Source organism: Poromitra crassiceps (assembly GCF_964638095.1).
Source record: "Poromitra crassiceps genome assembly, chromosome: 4".
Classification (NCBI taxonomy): Eukaryota; Metazoa; Chordata; class Actinopteri; order Beryciformes; family Melamphaidae; genus Poromitra; species Poromitra crassiceps.
Genome location: NC_139626.1, coordinates 22341022 through 22357842, shown reverse-complemented (window position 1 = coordinate 22357842; position 16821 = coordinate 22341022). Strand labels below are relative to the sequence as shown.

The following is a 16821-nucleotide window of genomic DNA, read 5'->3' as shown; positions in this document are numbered from 1 at the left end:
CACACACACTTTCAATTTCACGTCACATTTGATTTACATTGACAAAACAAGTTGAAAAAACACATATTAAATCAATTTTAAAAGAACATTCTTATATAATAACATCAGACAAGAGAGACTAGTCACGCATCAAGTTATCAGCAGGCATTACTCAGGTAATATTATGGCAGTGAAATCATAATTAAAAAGTAGTGTACGAAAAGAAGCACAGGCGCTTCTCAGCCTCTCTGCTGTTTGGGGAGTGACACAGTAATGGGGTTTTTGCAAACAGGCCTGGTTTCAGAAACCCGGTTTTTGAGAACATGTACAGAACCTCCAGGTGCTCCAGAGAGAAGTACCAGGATTTCCGTTATCCCAGGTACATTAAGGCAGTGCTTCACTTTTTGTCCTTTTTTTTACACTATATAAAAACGGTGCCATGATGTAAACAAACTGGCATTTAAAGGGTTAAAATTCAGAATGAAATGTTGGTACAAATTATTTTTTTTACCTTTGCCCTTTCATGTCCTCTAATAGAACAAGTGTACAAAGCATTTTGATGTGCACAAAATGTATTTGGCAGTGAGAAGCATCGAAACCATATAGATGCATTTCAATGATGAGAGACTAGAAGAAAAGTACAATACACTTTAATGATGTAACAAACAACACTTAGATTTGGCGTATGACTCCATGGTATGATGACGCTCCTCTGAGACGTGAGGAGGACGTCAGTGATTGGTGGCGTTCAGGGGAGGAGGTTGGGCGAAGCAACTGCTATGGTGAAGACCATCACTGAGGGGAGACACAAAGTGAGTTACAACACTCTAAAATATGAGGGAACTGATATAGAACTCCAGTTAGGTGATTGGCCAGCAGGCCAGAGAGAGGGAGAGCATGGGAAAGCATTGATTGGACAGGAATGACGGCGTGCATATTTATGAATGAGTGATGTCACCTGAACAGGGCATTGCTGCAGGGGGAGAGAGAGATGAATGGAAGGAACAATGGATTAATGAATGAGATTGTTAATCAGACAGTGATTAGGGGAAGTAGTCTTGCATCATTGAAAATAGTCTGAGACATTATTTGACTTGGAATAACTTGGTAGTAGGCCTATTATGGAACATTCCAAACTCCAATTCTTCAGTACCCATTATAAGCTGATAACAATTTCTGTAGTCCTCCTAAATTCTCCCATGATCATAGAATGCATTATTATCACTTATGTAGCCTATTTCACTCAAAGAAGTCAAAAGGTTTGAGGTGATATAGAGGCTGTCTCTCCCAAGATGCTCAGATTGTGATTTCAGCTGTAAACCTCTGTGTTGTTGTGTTCTTGTCCTTGCACTGATGCAGTCAGACTACAGGCATGTGGGGAAAGCTGCTTGCTCCATCTAGTGTCTGACTGTTGTCAGTGGCAACAACAACCATACAATCAACAGAGCAGCCATATTACTGTGTTTTGCCCAGGACAATACTGATGTACAGTAATATGTCCCAGCAGGAGTCAGCATTTACACTGACATATTCTGTCAAAGACGTTCTCAATAGGAAATATTGTGTTACTAATACAATTAGAGAGAACACGGTACTCAGTCAAGATTCAAGACAGATATTGATGCAAAAATGAATTAACAAGTGAATTAGATCAAGATTAGGACTGTGTGTCTTAATGTAAAGTTGTGTAATCATGTAATAAAATAAAATCATCAGAATAGCTCACTACTACAACTTAACATTACTGCTAATTCACTTACCGTATAAGGCCGAATATTAACGACTTTGCTTTCAAGAAACCAGGAAACCTGAAATTAATCTTTTACTAGGTTATTATGACATTGGCTCAAGATTGGTATAGAGATTCAATTTGGGGGGAGGGGGATGATATTGTCATACTATATATCATAAAGATGATATGAAACACAGAATCTATTGTATGTATATTCATAAAAGCTAGTGTGAATGACAATCCAAATGTAAAACCATTCTACAAATTGGTGGTGGTATGGTTTTAGTATGCCTGCTAATGTAATTTGTTTGTATCTGCCATGTTATCTTAGAGTCTGAGTCAATTTCACTATGGCCTATGATTTGAGTCTGAGTCTGGCCATGTTGGCTCCTCCCAGTTTGTGTGTGTGTGTGTGTGTGTGTCTGTGTGTGTGTGTGTGGGGGGGGGGGGAGTAGATTATGAAAGCTAGAACATAGTATGGAAATACCATACCCCCACCCCCAACATATCTCACACCCTTAGCTCTGCTCCTGCAGCTTCACCTTATGTAGGAGAGACTGTCTGGCTTGAGAGACTAACAGGAAGTGTAAATCGGAAGTTCCGATTGTATTTACACTTCCTGTGAATCATAAACCTAGTCTGACCCATAATGTGAGTCAAACTAGGTTTGACCAGGTGAGTCAGACTAGTTTGAGCAGGTAAAACAGCCAGCGTTTTGAACAGGAAATCATGATACAATGGGTCAAGTGGGCAGGGCTGCATAAGGTGAATACACCCCCTTCCCTCTGTGCCTCAGGAGTTCAGCTGCAGAAGACGTTGGAGATCAATCTACAGGCCCCGAATTCCCATTACTGCCAGGGTCGCCTTCAACCAGGGTCACCTTCAACCAGGGTCACCTTCAACCAGGGTCGCTTTCAACCAGGGTCGCCTTCAACCAGGGTCACCTTCAACCAGGGTCGCCTTCAACCAGGGTCACCTTCAACCAGGGTCACCTTCAACCAGGGTCGCCTTCAACCAGGGTCACCTTCAACCAGTGTCACCTTCAATCAGGGTCACCTTCAACCAGGGTCGCCTTCAACCAGGGTCACCTTCAACCAGGGTCACCTTCAACCAGGGTCGCCTTCAACCAGGGTCGCCTTCAACCAGGGTCACCTTCAACCAGTGTCACCTTCAACCAGGGTCACCTTCAACCAGGGTCACCTTCAACCAGTGTCACCTTCAACCCCCTGAGGGTCACCTTCAACCAGGGTCGCCTTCAACCAGGGTCGCCTTCAACCAGTGTCGCCTTCAACCAGGGTCACCTTCAACCAGTGTCACCTTCAACCAGGGTCGCCTTCAACCAGGGTCACCTTCAACCAGGGTCACCTTCAACCAGTGTCACCTTCAACCAGGGTCACCTTCAACCAGGGTCACCTTCAACCAGGGTCACCTTCAACCAGGGTCGCCTTCAACCAGGGTCACCTTCAAAAGCAACACAGTCATAACCTACCAGGAAGTGTCAGCAGAGCAAACCCTGGACTAATTGAGAATGGTTGTGTGTGTGTGTGTGTGTGTGTGTGTGTGTGTGTGTGAGTGTGTGTGTGTGTGTGTGTGTGTGTGTGTGTGTGTGTGTGTGTGTGTGTGAGTGTGTGTGTGTGTGTGTGTGTGTGTGTGTGTGTGTGTGTGTGTGTGTGTGTGTGCATGCGTGCATGTGTGTGCATGTGTTGAATGAAAAACACTTCCCAGAGCCAAGTTAATGAAAGAAAGACTTTGAACTCAGAGGAGACAGACAGGGTTTCACGGGCACAAGTGATGTTTTTCTATAGCAACCTCCTGTCACTTGAGGGGCAGGCTTGGAATGCAAGCGTGATTTCAACATAGGGGCAAGCAGTTGGAAAAAAGAGGAGGGAATAAGGCAGAAGTGGATTGGATAAGATATCAGGCAGATATGATGGTGTATATGATTGGATAAGAGATCAGGCAGATATGATGGTGTATATGAGGGATGAGAGAGCTATGGTGATAAATATTCAGAAACACACTGCACCGCTCCTCCAAAAGGGAAGGAAGATATCTTTTCCACCATACTTCCATACATTTCCATTGAAAATAACATGCCAGCTCATATTGTTTACAGCAACCCCCAACCATCCAGATCCCCTCCATAACTTCCTCTCCTCCCCCAGTCACAGAACCACAGCTGGGTGGTGTCAGGCTGTCAGCCAATGATAGGACAGCGCTCACCCTTTGAACGTCCAATCAGTGTATGTCAGTGCAGAGAGGAAAACAGAGGGAGAGAGAGAGAGAGAGGGGGAGGGGGGTTATACCGGCCTAGAGAAGAGGTGAGGGAGTGATAGAGTACAATATGCAACCAAAGGCAAATCACTTAATTGCTTTGGCTTTTACTACTGCTTTTTAATGATTAATTACTCATATTGTTATGGTCATTCCTCTTGGTTGCTTGGTGTAGCCTACAGTATGCAGACACGTGCACAAACCACAATTCAACCTGACAGAGTAGTTTGAATGATACTGTAGTACAGCTACACATGTAACTGTTTGCTGTGACAAGGCATTTTTTATCTCCATCTTGGACCCGTTTGAAATCAGATTGATGGCACGATGGCTCAGTGGTTAGCACTGTTGCCTCACAGCAAGAAGGTCCCGGGTTCGAACCCTGGTCCGTTCCAGGTCCTTTCTGTGTGGAGTTTGCATGTTCGTGTGGGTTTTCTCCGGGTGCTCCGGTTTCCTCCCACCATCAAAGACATGTATGTTAGGGTTAATACTCCTGTCAGTGCCCCTGACCAAGGCAATGGCAAAAGAACTGGAGTTGGTCCCCGGGTGCTGCACTGCGGCTGCCCACTGCCCCTAGTTCTAGGAAGGTTCCTAGTAGAGGATGGGTCAAATGCAGAGGATGAATTTCCCCATGGGGATAAATAAAGGATAACTTAACTTAACTTAAGATTCCCTCTTACTTTGTGGTGTGAAATTCAAATGAAATGCTTACATAAAATCAAATTCATCCGAATATTAATAACAATCATCCTGTTTTACAATTCAGGCCCTACAGGGTAATGACTCTTAGTTGTCACCTAAAAGACTTAATAAGATGAAAATGAAGTTTAAAATACCTCACATCAAAGTTATTTTACAGCAGTGTTCTTATGACAGCAGCGCACAGTCGCACCCTTAATTTATATCTGGATGGTTGTATGCTAGGATTCTGGCCAAGTTTTTCAAATACAGCACCTCGCGTAAGATCAGTCACATTCCCTTCAGTGCTTTACTGCTGTTTGCTTATCTTCAAAAAAAAGACTGGACAGAGAGATGGAGGAGACCTTAGACCCTCTATCCCCTCTCCTTCTGGATCTTCTGGGAAGTCAAATGGCGAGGGTTCCTTTCATCTCAGTGTGCTGCTGGATACTGTATCAACAGCCAATAAAGCTATATGGCCCTGGAAGACAGAGATTGAGCCATGAGGAGATAAGCGCTGGCATTATTGTATTAGTAATAGTGAGATATGACCCTGGCACTGTGCCATTTGTAATGGGTAACATCATTACTATTGACTGCTTGAGATCAGAACGACGCTATACGAGATGTTCAGAACATCAAGATCTATAGCCTGGCCAGACATGCACTTACTCACACAGCAATGGTGTGTTCGCTGATGTGTCTGTGTGCATCTTTAATCACATGCACTTAAAGCAGCTACGAGCAAGATTTTCAATTGTTATTAAACATTATAATTACAATATTGATGCATCACATCTTACCTATAATAGTAACTGAGACAAAGCCATGTGAATCGGAGATTGCTCTCTTGATGATTATAGAGTCTGTGTCTGTCTACCGGGTGGGCTGGATAAACCCGGAAGTGAAACGAAACGGTTTACGGCAGCTGCCTGCCTTCCACCGTTTCGCTCTGCCTAGCAACAGACCATAAAGACGGAGAACGCCATGCAGGGGCTTGCTACTCTCGCGAACATCTCTCGTTATATTCTAACAGTTTGTTTGGAAGTAATTTTGTTATTTTGTGGTTATGGCCGAAGTGGCTGCCGCAAACCGTTTCATTTCACTTCCTGATCTGCCCCGGCCGCAGACAGACTAATCGTCAAGACAACACTGGCCGATTCACTCGGGGTTCAAGCGAGACTACTCGGCGTTGGTCTCGTCTACTATTAGAGGTAAGATGTGATGCATCGATATTAAATTTAGACTGTTTAATAACAATCGAAAATCTTGCTCGTAGCTGCTTTAAATAAATGATCATGTACTTTTCACATTGTGCAAATCACTTCTGAGTGTGTGTGTGTGTGTGTGTGTGTGTGTGTGTGTGTGGGGGGGGGGGGTTTAATCTTATCTCATGTGCAGAGTCCACAGGTGTGGGCCCAGGTCAGGGCCTTCATTCAGACAAGCTCAGGGCCATTGTCTTGCTCTCTCTCTCTCTCTCTCTCTCTCTCTCTCTCTCTCTCCATCTCTCTCCCTCAGTGTCACACGGAGGGGCAAACAACCTTTACATGTATGTGTGAAATAATGTGAACATGTAGTGAATGTGTTGTATTGAGAAGCGCTGCACAACACAATCGTGTCAGAAAAACAACACAATCATGTCAGAAAAACAGGTTTAGGCAGGAGCAGACGCTCTACCGGGAGCATAGCAAGCCACAAAAAGATTTCAATGAACAGTGTGGCACATGCTCATCCCCATGAGCTACAGCCAAATTCTCTGATGAATGCATGGAAACTGTGGGATTAACCTTACACCAGCTGTCACTTACTGTGTAATCTAATAACTACAGCTACGGGACCAGAGAGATCATACTCCATGAGAAAACGTCGCTCAGACAATGTGAAATGTTCCAATGATTGACTGATCAGTAAACTATGACATCGGTTTTACCCCACGCTGCCTTGCATGCGGAGTGCTGCCACCACCACCACCACCACCACCCCCTCTTCCAGCTTGCAGATCCCCATTCTGACCGCTGACATGTCTTTCCAGGAACCCCCCCACCCCACCCCCATACACACACACACACACACATGCACGCACGCACGCACGCACGCACACACGCACACACACACACACACACACACACACACACACACACACACACACACACACACACACACACACACACACACACACACACTCCTTGACTCCTCTGTGGCTGTTTCAAGTAGAGTTTGTTTTGACCAGATCATTTTCTATCCATCCATCCATTCATCAATTGATTAATTGATTAATTGATTAATTCATTCATTCATTTATTCATTCATTCATTCATTCATTCATTCATTCATTTATTCATTCATTCATTCATTCATTCAATCAATCTCTTAGACAATAAAACTCTGTCCATTGAAACCCAGAGAGCAGATTTTTCATGGGTGACCCATTCCACCTATTCAGTGGTAGAGGATTCTTTACTTCGGTGATCTGCAATGCTGATGACAGCAGGCATGGTGGAGATCCATTCAACAGACTACAGAGACAAAGTACAGAACTGCACCACTGCTGTGCAAAGGCTAATGCATGTCCAGACGGGGGCGCCTCACATAGCTGTCCCTTCAAAATTAATACAGTCTATTTGGCATTGTTAACATTGCTAAAGTGCCTCTCATTCATCTACTGTACACTGTACACACCTATTCTCAATGCTATCAGTTAAAGGATACGTTCAAGCTTGTTTATAGCCCTTTATCACAAAGGACTGTTAGGCTACAGAGAATGAGCCTAACGAGGTCTAACTGATTAACAAGCCACCAGAATGATAATGAATGAGCAAGAAGAGCAAGACACACAAAAACAGACATAAGAGCCTATTCTACCCTGCACTGCATACAAGGAAGGCTGGGGGTGCCTTGAAAAAATATTTAAAATTAAGAAAAAAGTGTGTGTGTGTGTGTGTGTGTGTGTGTGTGTGTGTGTGTGTGTGTGTGTGTGTGTGTGTGTGTGTGTGTGTGCGTGCGCGTGTGCGTGCATGCATGCATGTGTGTGTGAAGAACACTTGGGCAGGCCATTGTCCCCCCCACCACCACCACAGCACCTGTTGTACCACAGGGTGCAGCAGGTGCCGGGAAAGCCAGTGACAAGAACATGGGCAAAGACAATGACGGGTATAGCCTACTGTATGCCTAAAACAGAAAAACAGAGATATTAGAAAGTGATATAATGTTGTAGTATTGTGCAAAATCTAATGTTGTAGTGTATTATGGTTGTTTGTTTGTTTGTTTGTATGTATGTATGTATGTATGTATGTATGTATGTATGTATGCATGCATGTATGTATGTATGTATGTATGTATGTATGTATGTATGTATGTATGTATGTATGTATGTACTATGTATGTATGTATGTATGTATGTATGTATGTATGTATGCATACAAACTAAGTATGATGTAAAATAATGTGTAATTATAACGGTTCTTTGGCTTGAATGTAGCCTGAACCATCTGAACACCACATGGGGATTAGAACCCCGTTTCTGTCTGAATGTAGGCTAATATCGTCATGGTCAGCTTAATGAAACAACCCAATAGACCAAATCACCGTGACGTCACCATGTAAACAAATTTACTTCCGGGTACCACTTGGGGAAGGCGGCAGGTTTAAATGTGCGTGTTGTCAAATAAATGCTGTCAAACCCTCTCGTTGTTTTCAGCCGACTACTTTCAATTTAAATGGTTAAACGGTTGGTAAACATGCTTGTCCGACGTATCTAGCCTTTCTTCTGTGTTTGTTTTATGTAGTGTTAGCTAGCTAATAGCGTTTGTTTGTCTGTCAAACTCGCTGTTTTTTTGCAGTCGTTAACGTTACAGAGTAACCTCGCGTCACCAGGCTCTTCTCGGCGAGCCTGGTACAGACAGAGATACTGACGCCACGTCAATTTAATTTAGCTTCAAGTCTACTCTAGTCTGGTCCAACAGGTAAATTAGCTAGTCTGGTCTCCACTAACGTTAGTGAAAGTGTTGTTATGAATGATATTAAACAACAACACAACACGGACGAACCATTTTTGTCTTCTTTGTCTGTTTTTGTCTTCAAAACGTCAGTTTGTGCCGTTCACCGCCATTATAATGTGTGGACCCAGGGGTACCCGGAAGTAAATGTAAACATCCTGCTGATTTGGTCTATAGACCCTTCTCACGGGGGCCATTTTGTGTCGAAAAGGCAGAATAAACACAGGTGCAAGCAACACACTAATGGGGGTTTCCAAATTTCAATCATGGAAGTTGGAAACCCTCATTAGTGTTTTGCTTGCACCTGTGTTTCCCCTGCCTTTTCGACACAAAATGGCCCCCGTGAGAAGGGTCCATTAAGCCAGAATGAATTAAAAATTTGCTGCAAACTCGGGAGCGCGCGCTGTCTACTGCTTCCCCTGGCTTCCTGCGGGCGCGCGCCTCCGGGTCCTCCTCCTCCGCGTGCGTGCATCCAGAGGAGAGGAGCCCACCGGCTCAATTCTCGTGCTGCCTTTAAAGCAAACAGACACAGTATGCCATTTCCTAGTCAGCCAGAGGACGGGACACAGTGAGGAGCTGCTGTGTCGCTCTTCCGTTGTCATCCCATCGTCTTTGTTGTTTAGTTACATTTGCATTCGTTCGTTACACGGTTAGCTTAGTTACCCCCTTCAGTCATGTACAGGTATTTCGGGGAGCTGCTCGCCCGCTCTGCGGGTAGTGCCCTGGCCTCGGGCTGTGTGGACTCGGCTCTCCCGGTGTCCTCCTCTCTGATGCGGGTCCGCCGCTATGCGGACGCAGCGGACCAGCCTGACGACCCCAACTTCTTCAGGATGGTGGAGGGCTTCTTCGACCGCGGCGCCGCCATCGTGGAGGACAAGCTGGTGGAGGACCTGAAGACCAGGGAGACCCCCGAGCAGAAGAGGAAGCGTGTGCGGGGCATCCTGCGCATCATCAAGCCATGTAACCACGTCCTGAGCGTCTCCTTCCCCATCAAGAGGGACAACGGAGAGTGGGAGGTGGTGGAGGCGTACCGCGCCCAGCACAGCCAGCACAGGACGCCCTGCAAAGGCGGTAAGACGGAGCAGAGCCACATCCACTGGCTCCTTTGACAGCTAGCTCTTGCAAGCTAACATTACTTAGCATTAGTTAGCAGTAGCTACTCGCTCAAAACACACAGCAGGCTGTCGCCACTGGTCAACAGCTGTCGTTCTGGGTGTCGCACAGCTTCCCTGACACTATTATGTTACATCTGAGGCCACTGCTGCCGTTATAATGTCCCTTTCGCTTCTGTGTTTTCAAAGAGTGTGTGTGAGCGAGATTGACCTTCCTGCACACCTGTGGCTGTACTGTGTGTATAGCTTGCAGGCTAGTTAGCTGTCAAATGATAGCAGCCTCCTGTCATACTGGGCTCTCAGTTGTTGACTAGCTGGATAGGCTACAATACATCCATCAAACCTTCATTTTATGTTTGCTTTGGTTGCTGGCTGGTAACTGGATGCACCCTCTTGTTGGCCCTTTATAACAGATCAGGACCAGTCTAGCACACTGTCAAATGTGTGTGATGGAGGCATCAGGTGTTATTTCATTATTAGGCAGTCTATTCCCTGACATCTATTTGCTACATGTGTCACACAAAACTTGTGTTGACCCCCCTTGATCATAGGCCTATTGCTTATGGAAACCCACCTATGCCCTGACATCTCTATTCGCTACATGTGCGTGGCTACACAAAACTTGTGTTGACCCTTCTAGGCCTATTGCTTTTGCACCGTTTTGTCAGGTGATACATGCATACAGGCTGGTTAGGCAAGAAAAAAAGTGCAGGTCAGTATAGTCTTCTCCAACCTCACCAGTAGCAAGCACACTAAAAGAATCGATGAAAACTCAGGTGTAAGGCGAAGACAATGTATAAAAGCGAGAAAAAGCCAGCACACTTTAAATGTCCTTTCACAGGTTTCCTCAGCATTTCTTCAGCGTTGACAACTCTGAAGAAGGCCTGTTGGCTGAAATGTCCGTTGTTGCTTCACCCAGGTGATGGAATAAACCTAAGGACATTTAGTGTGCTGGCTTTTTCTCGCTTTTATACAGTAATAGCCTTCTCTCATATGACCATTGGCCACTTATAAGAAGTATTCATGAGGTTGAAATAACTGCTTTATGTGTAGTGGTGTCTGCCTTGATCAGAGCATGATATGACAGTGACATTTTCTCTTTGGTTCAAAGTTCAAGGTTCATTATGGGCTAATGCAGCGGTGCACTCTGGGTAACTTGTGAAGAGGAGGATATGATGTATAGACAGGCAGGAGTGGTGAGGTCTAGGGGAGGGGGTGGTTTTTGCATCCAGGCACTCCTATTCGTCAGCAGTGTGACAGGTGGGGGAGGGTACTGAGGAGAGGAGGGGGAACCAGAAGTATTCTCTGTAGAAAGAGACTTGCTATTCAGTCAGCCACACACAGTCAAAGGGCATGTTTAAACGGTGTGGAGTGGACATTGGCCCTGGCCCAGTGTGAATACTGTGAAAGCTTTCCATTGCACGTGCTTAATGTGTTAATATGTAGTTAATGTAGTTAATATAGGCCTATTCTGGGGAGGCATTTTTTCTGCTCATGCTTTCTGCATGGTGTTTGTGTGCACTATATTGTATATGCACAATCAATTGGAAAAAAGGAGCAGACATTGTTTGATATATAGTCCAGTGAGTCATTATCAAACAAAAGGAGTGGGATTAAAATATAAAATTGGTCTATATTACAGCTTTCTCTATGAATTGGCAACAACACCACCATCTGGAATGTTCAGTCAGTCACCACTCACCAGTGAAAGACCGCTCCCAGCAGGCATATTGGTAATATCAATAACATGAATGATAACAGAGTCTCAGTCGCACTATCCATATTATAAGCCTGGGCAGAGCATCACCTCAATCTGTGGCTAAATACCTGCCCAGCAAGCCAATATCAGTCCTCTATGTAGTGATCGGCCTATATCACATTGCATCCTCTCTCCCATGCTGCATCAGCTAGGCCTACAGCTGACTGGCCGGCCGGTGGTTACAAAGATAGGCTGCTCAAAGCATAGTGAGTTTTCATTTCATTCATGAAGTCTACATGTAGTGGCACTCCACAGCTGGAGAATTCCCGCACAGCTACATTGAAAATTCATCATCTGGAATAGAGTACCGCAAGGAATGAGTCCGGAAGTAGCACGTCCGGTTCATACGTGTAAAAGGCAATGGGATTTTTGTATGGGGATTTACGTTAAATGCATGAAATAAGGTCTGCGGTTAACAAAGGTTTATGAAACAGCGAAGTTTGTGTTCAGCAAGATCATCTTCACAAACGAGGACCACTTATGACTTTTTAAGCATAAATGCATGCACGATTTTCAGAAAACACTTCAAAAGTCATAAAAGTCTTCCTCATTTGTGAAGCTTGTCCTGCTGAGTACAAAGTTCACTGTTTCATAAGCTTTTGTGTTAACCACACAGACCTTATTTCATGCATTTAACCGAAATCCCCGATTCCCCATACAAAAATCCCATTGCCTTTTCCCCCTACGAACCAGAATGGCGGTGATTTCTGGGTAAGTCTACAAAAATACATCATCCCTGCGGTGCTCTTAATTGCTCTGTCCACCTACTGTAATTTTGAAATAAGAATTGCAATGATAGAAAAATTACATAGAATTATTTAAATATTTTCTTAAACCTCAGCACCCACTGGAATTGATCCTCCATTAGGCCGCAAGTGACCCTGGGTCTCGGAACCAAAATTGCCCCAACATCCCATATCTAGAAAAAACAACAACAATAAAGTAACTACAGTGTGACCATTGACCAACCAAGGCTCTTGACTAACTTTTTTCACCATCGTCCCGGAACTGTCCCAAAATTCAATCTAAGGCCACCCCGAAATGAATGTTGTCCCTCCCGAATTAAAAATTGTTTTTCTATCATTATCATTATCGTTACCATTTATTCCGCCTCACAAAATGCGCTCCAGGCAGCACTTTTTCCACATCAAAAAACGCTGTGTGAACACAGCCTTAGTAACACGTGTGTGTGTGTGTGTGTGTGTGTGTGTGTGTGTGTGTGTGTGTGCGTGTGTGCGCGTGTGCATGCGTGCATGTGTGTGTTGTCAAGGAGGTTTAATCTCTCCTCCCAAATTTGTCCCAAAATGAATTGACATCCTCCCCGATGCTAATTCTATCGGCCCCGGGAGGAGGGGAGGTCCTTAAGCTAGAGCCGTGTGATGACCAACCATCTATAAACTGGCCTAATACACCCTTCATAGTAAAACCGATAACAGGGGGGCATGGGTAAAGAGCTATTATTTTCCAGTGGGTTTAATCATTGATACAGTGCATAGACCCTTGGCCCTGCTCACATCAGGCTACATTACAAAGTGCAAAGGCTGTTGTGTTCTTGTGTGTGCTGGTGGGGCTTGTACAGCCCTTTTTAGAACCACACAGAGCAACAGCTGCAGCTGGGCTGGCCCACACTGCTCTCTACTGACAGAGCTTCTTAACACATTGAATGCCAGCCATGTTTTCATTCCTGTAGGTAAGTTGTGCCAGGGGTGTTTTTGACGATTCTGGCTCATTTTAGCAACAGCCGAGGATTCTTTTCTGTTAAGAATTCATGAACACCAATCATCTAAAAATAACTAATAGAATGTGTGCTTTCTCTGTCTAAAAGAGTTAGTTTGCAGAGTTAGTAGTTATGTAGATATTAGCCGTTGAGTACAGCATGGTTTCAGCGTCTGGAAATTTATTCAGAGATAAATGGCTTTTTGTGAAACAGTCACTTTAACCATTCATTTTTGGCATCAGTAAGACCGTCAGACATTCTAAACAATAGTTTTGAACAGTAATTTCCTCCATAACAACAGGAAACACCCCTCTCATTCAAACTCCTCCCTCCGTGTGTCTTCTCCTCCTTCCTCCTGGCTGTACAGCGGGCGTGTCAGAAGCGCTTTTGCTGCTGCCTGCCTGTGTGCCTGCCTGCCTGCTTGCCTGCGTGCGGACGCTCCTTGTGCGAGTCAAGATGGGCCGGGGAATGCGTGGGCGATGGGCAGATGTTGATTATGGCCTTTCTGAGGTGTTTCAAAGTGTGTTTCACCTATGATCTATTTTGCAAATCGCTCTCCGCTCTCTGTGTGCTGCTGCCGGTGCGCGGCCGCTCTCAGGCAAGACAAGTCTTGAATGGATTACTGTAAAATCGCCACGGCATTTCCTTGAACGGCTTGGTCCCGCGGCAGTTTTTTCTTTGATTTCGGTCGTCTGGGGGAGCACTGTCAACACTTAGTGGGTCGGTAAAATAGATTATACACATTATCTTGCTCCAATAGTGATCTCGAAGATGTAAAAGTTGTTGATTGATGTCCCAGCGTCAAAAAAAAAAAAATGTTTATGTAAGACGAGTAAACTCGGCTCTGGCACTTAAGCGTTGGATTATGTAAGACGAATTATTTCGGCTATGGCACTTAAGGTGTTAACATAGGAGTGTGAGTGTGTGCGTGCGCGTCTCCGCACTGCCCCCACCCATGAAAAGTTGACTCGGTCTCGCTGTAAAACAGTGCAAGATCCTCAACTTCTGTTTAGTCTGCAAAATCATCAACATCCTTCTCCTTTCATGCAGAAGTGAGATTAAATCTGTGGGACAGTCAGACAGCCATGGGGACAATATCGCTGTTGTTGGGTAAAAACTGTGTCCTGTATCATGTGCTTTTCTTTATTACCCTTGGTTCACACCAGACGCTATTCAGAAGCAGCGCTTAACAGAAGCTGAGTGCCCACGCTAAACCGGTCACACCAGAAGCACTCTCTTTTCCTCAGCACCTAGGTCGGAGCTGCCCTCCCCCCGCTCACAACTTGCATTGACTTCATGCCTGGCAGCTCAGGTGCAGCGCGCTGCACGCTTGAAAAATAGAACAGAAGCCGAAACTATCACTGCAGCCGCAGCGTAGCTTCAGCGTGGCGTGCGGCTGGTGTGAACGGTCTCGCCTGTTAACAAGGATGCGGAAATGAAACTGCCGTAGCACTGTGTGAACGACGGCTTAGTCACACAGGCACACTACACACATGAACACATGCACACATGCTGAAACAGTGGCTTGATGAAAATACATTTTTCAGTTTATCTGATGGGTTTTGAAAGGGTTCCAGCCTTCATAGAACTTTTTCATCCCATAGCCACACAATTGGTATATTACACTCGACAATGACGTCGTATCCTATTTCCTGTAATGGGAACTGGTCATGGTTTCATCCTGAGTCCAGTGCTTGTATGACTTTTTGTGTTGTGCTTTATTTAGGCTGTGTTTGCACATCACGTGTGCGGGCGGCAGTGTCAAATACCATTGCATAGTCTGGGAGGGTCACCCCTCCTAAAGCTGCCAACTGGCTGAAAGCAATTGAGTAGTATTGATGTCAGTGGAATGTCAATGTCACGTGGCCTAAATGCTGTTGCAGAGTACTTTTCTTCCAGACAGAAATAATTTCTGTACGTTTCTTGCCATTGAATAAGATAAGTAGGCCTGGCCCATAAAGCCTACAACAACTGCACCTTGCTGCCTATAACTATTACTTGCCTATAACTAAATCCTGGTCATCAAATCATCACTTACAAAAAGCCCTTCATCAACTGCCCCCCCGACCTCACAGACCTCCTCTCCCCCTACCAACACTCCCGTCCCGGTCCCTCAGATCCACCTCAGCTGACCTCCTTTCCACACCCAAGTCCAACCTCCGCAGTTTTGGGGACAGAGCCTTCTCCCGGGCAGCTCCCAGACTCTGGACTTCCCCAAGACATCAGAAACTCAGTCCCTCAATCTTCCAGTCCCGCCCCAAGACCAATCTCTTCTCCACTGCCTTCTCTTAGTATTATTATTATTATTATATATTATTATTATTATGATTATTATTATTATTATTGAGTGGAAGGACGGAGGCAGATTCATGATCATTGTCGAGTAGGGGTGTCACGATACACTCAGTTCACGATACGATACGTATCACGATACTGGGTTCACGATAACGATACGATACGATACGATTTTAACAATATTTTTTTAAACTTGAATAATGACAATATATGACTGGAAAAGTAGTATTTTATTTGAAATGCACAAATACAAAACATGCTGTTGTGGGAAATTGTTATTACAATAACAACTAGAAAAAACATGAGATTGGAGATAAGGCTTATCTTGAAATAGAATGAGTTACACCGTCACTTAGATTTACTTTGAACTAAAAGGTTTCTCAGCAGTATAAATTCTCATTATGCATCTTCAGTTTTTCTTCAAACTCAAACAACAAGACTTTTCTTAGTCTATTTTTTATGCATCTTCAGTTTTTCCTGTCAAGTAAACAGTTTTGCCAGAAACTCAATTGAATGGTTTATCTCCTGTATAACTTCTCATGTGTCTCTTCAGAGACTTGTTCAACTGAACTACTTTCCACACATTGAACTTCAACAAACAAAGACGTTTCTTTGTCTACTTTTGAAAAAAAAAAAAAAAAAAAAAAAAAAATTTTTTTTTTTTTTCACGATATGAGATTTCATCTCAACGATACATATCGTGACGTTTTACTATCGCGAAATTTCGTGGGACGATATATTGTGACACCCCTATTGTCGAGTGGTGGCCATTGGTGACTGATGATTTCATATAACTAAACAAACATCCATCAACTGAGCATTCAAACACCCCCGACTAATGATGTCATGCCCACTGATGTCGTCATTCCGCACAATCATCGATCATCAAGTGGGCCAGTGGTGACTGATGATGTCATAGTCATTGTGACATTATCAGAGATGTCATAGACATTGTGACATCAGTGTTGTCATATACTATGTCATCAGTGATGTCACACAATTGTGATGCCATCAAGATTCAAGAGATTCAAGATTTTTATTGTCACTCCGTAGTACAAGTATCACATGTGAAATTCTTGTGCTGTAGACTCTGTTACAACATAGTGCAAAAAATAAAAAATAAAATAAATAGAAACAAGAGGCAACAAGCAATAAAGCAGTAGACCCGCCACAGACAGTGGCGTATTCACTGCACATATGTGCAAATGGCATGAACATACTTTAAACATAATTAAACATAATAACATTCTGTTAGGTGCAAGTAGCATATACCTAATTAA

General features: G+C 44.2%; 1 protein-coding gene across 1 annotated transcript in view; it reads left to right on the top strand.

The window, feature by feature from the left end:
• Nucleotides 1-9136: 9136 nt before the first annotated feature.
• Nucleotides 9137-16821, top strand: part of LOC310774744 (glutamate dehydrogenase, mitochondrial) — a 30314-nt gene continuing 22629 nt past the window's right edge. The window contains exon 1 of the mRNA XM_083634875.1: nucleotides 9137-9729. Coding sequence (XP_083491001.1) covers nucleotides 9333-9729 — 397 coding nt within the window. The 5' untranslated portion in view covers nucleotides 9137-9332. The remainder of the gene's footprint in view (nucleotides 9730-16821) is intronic.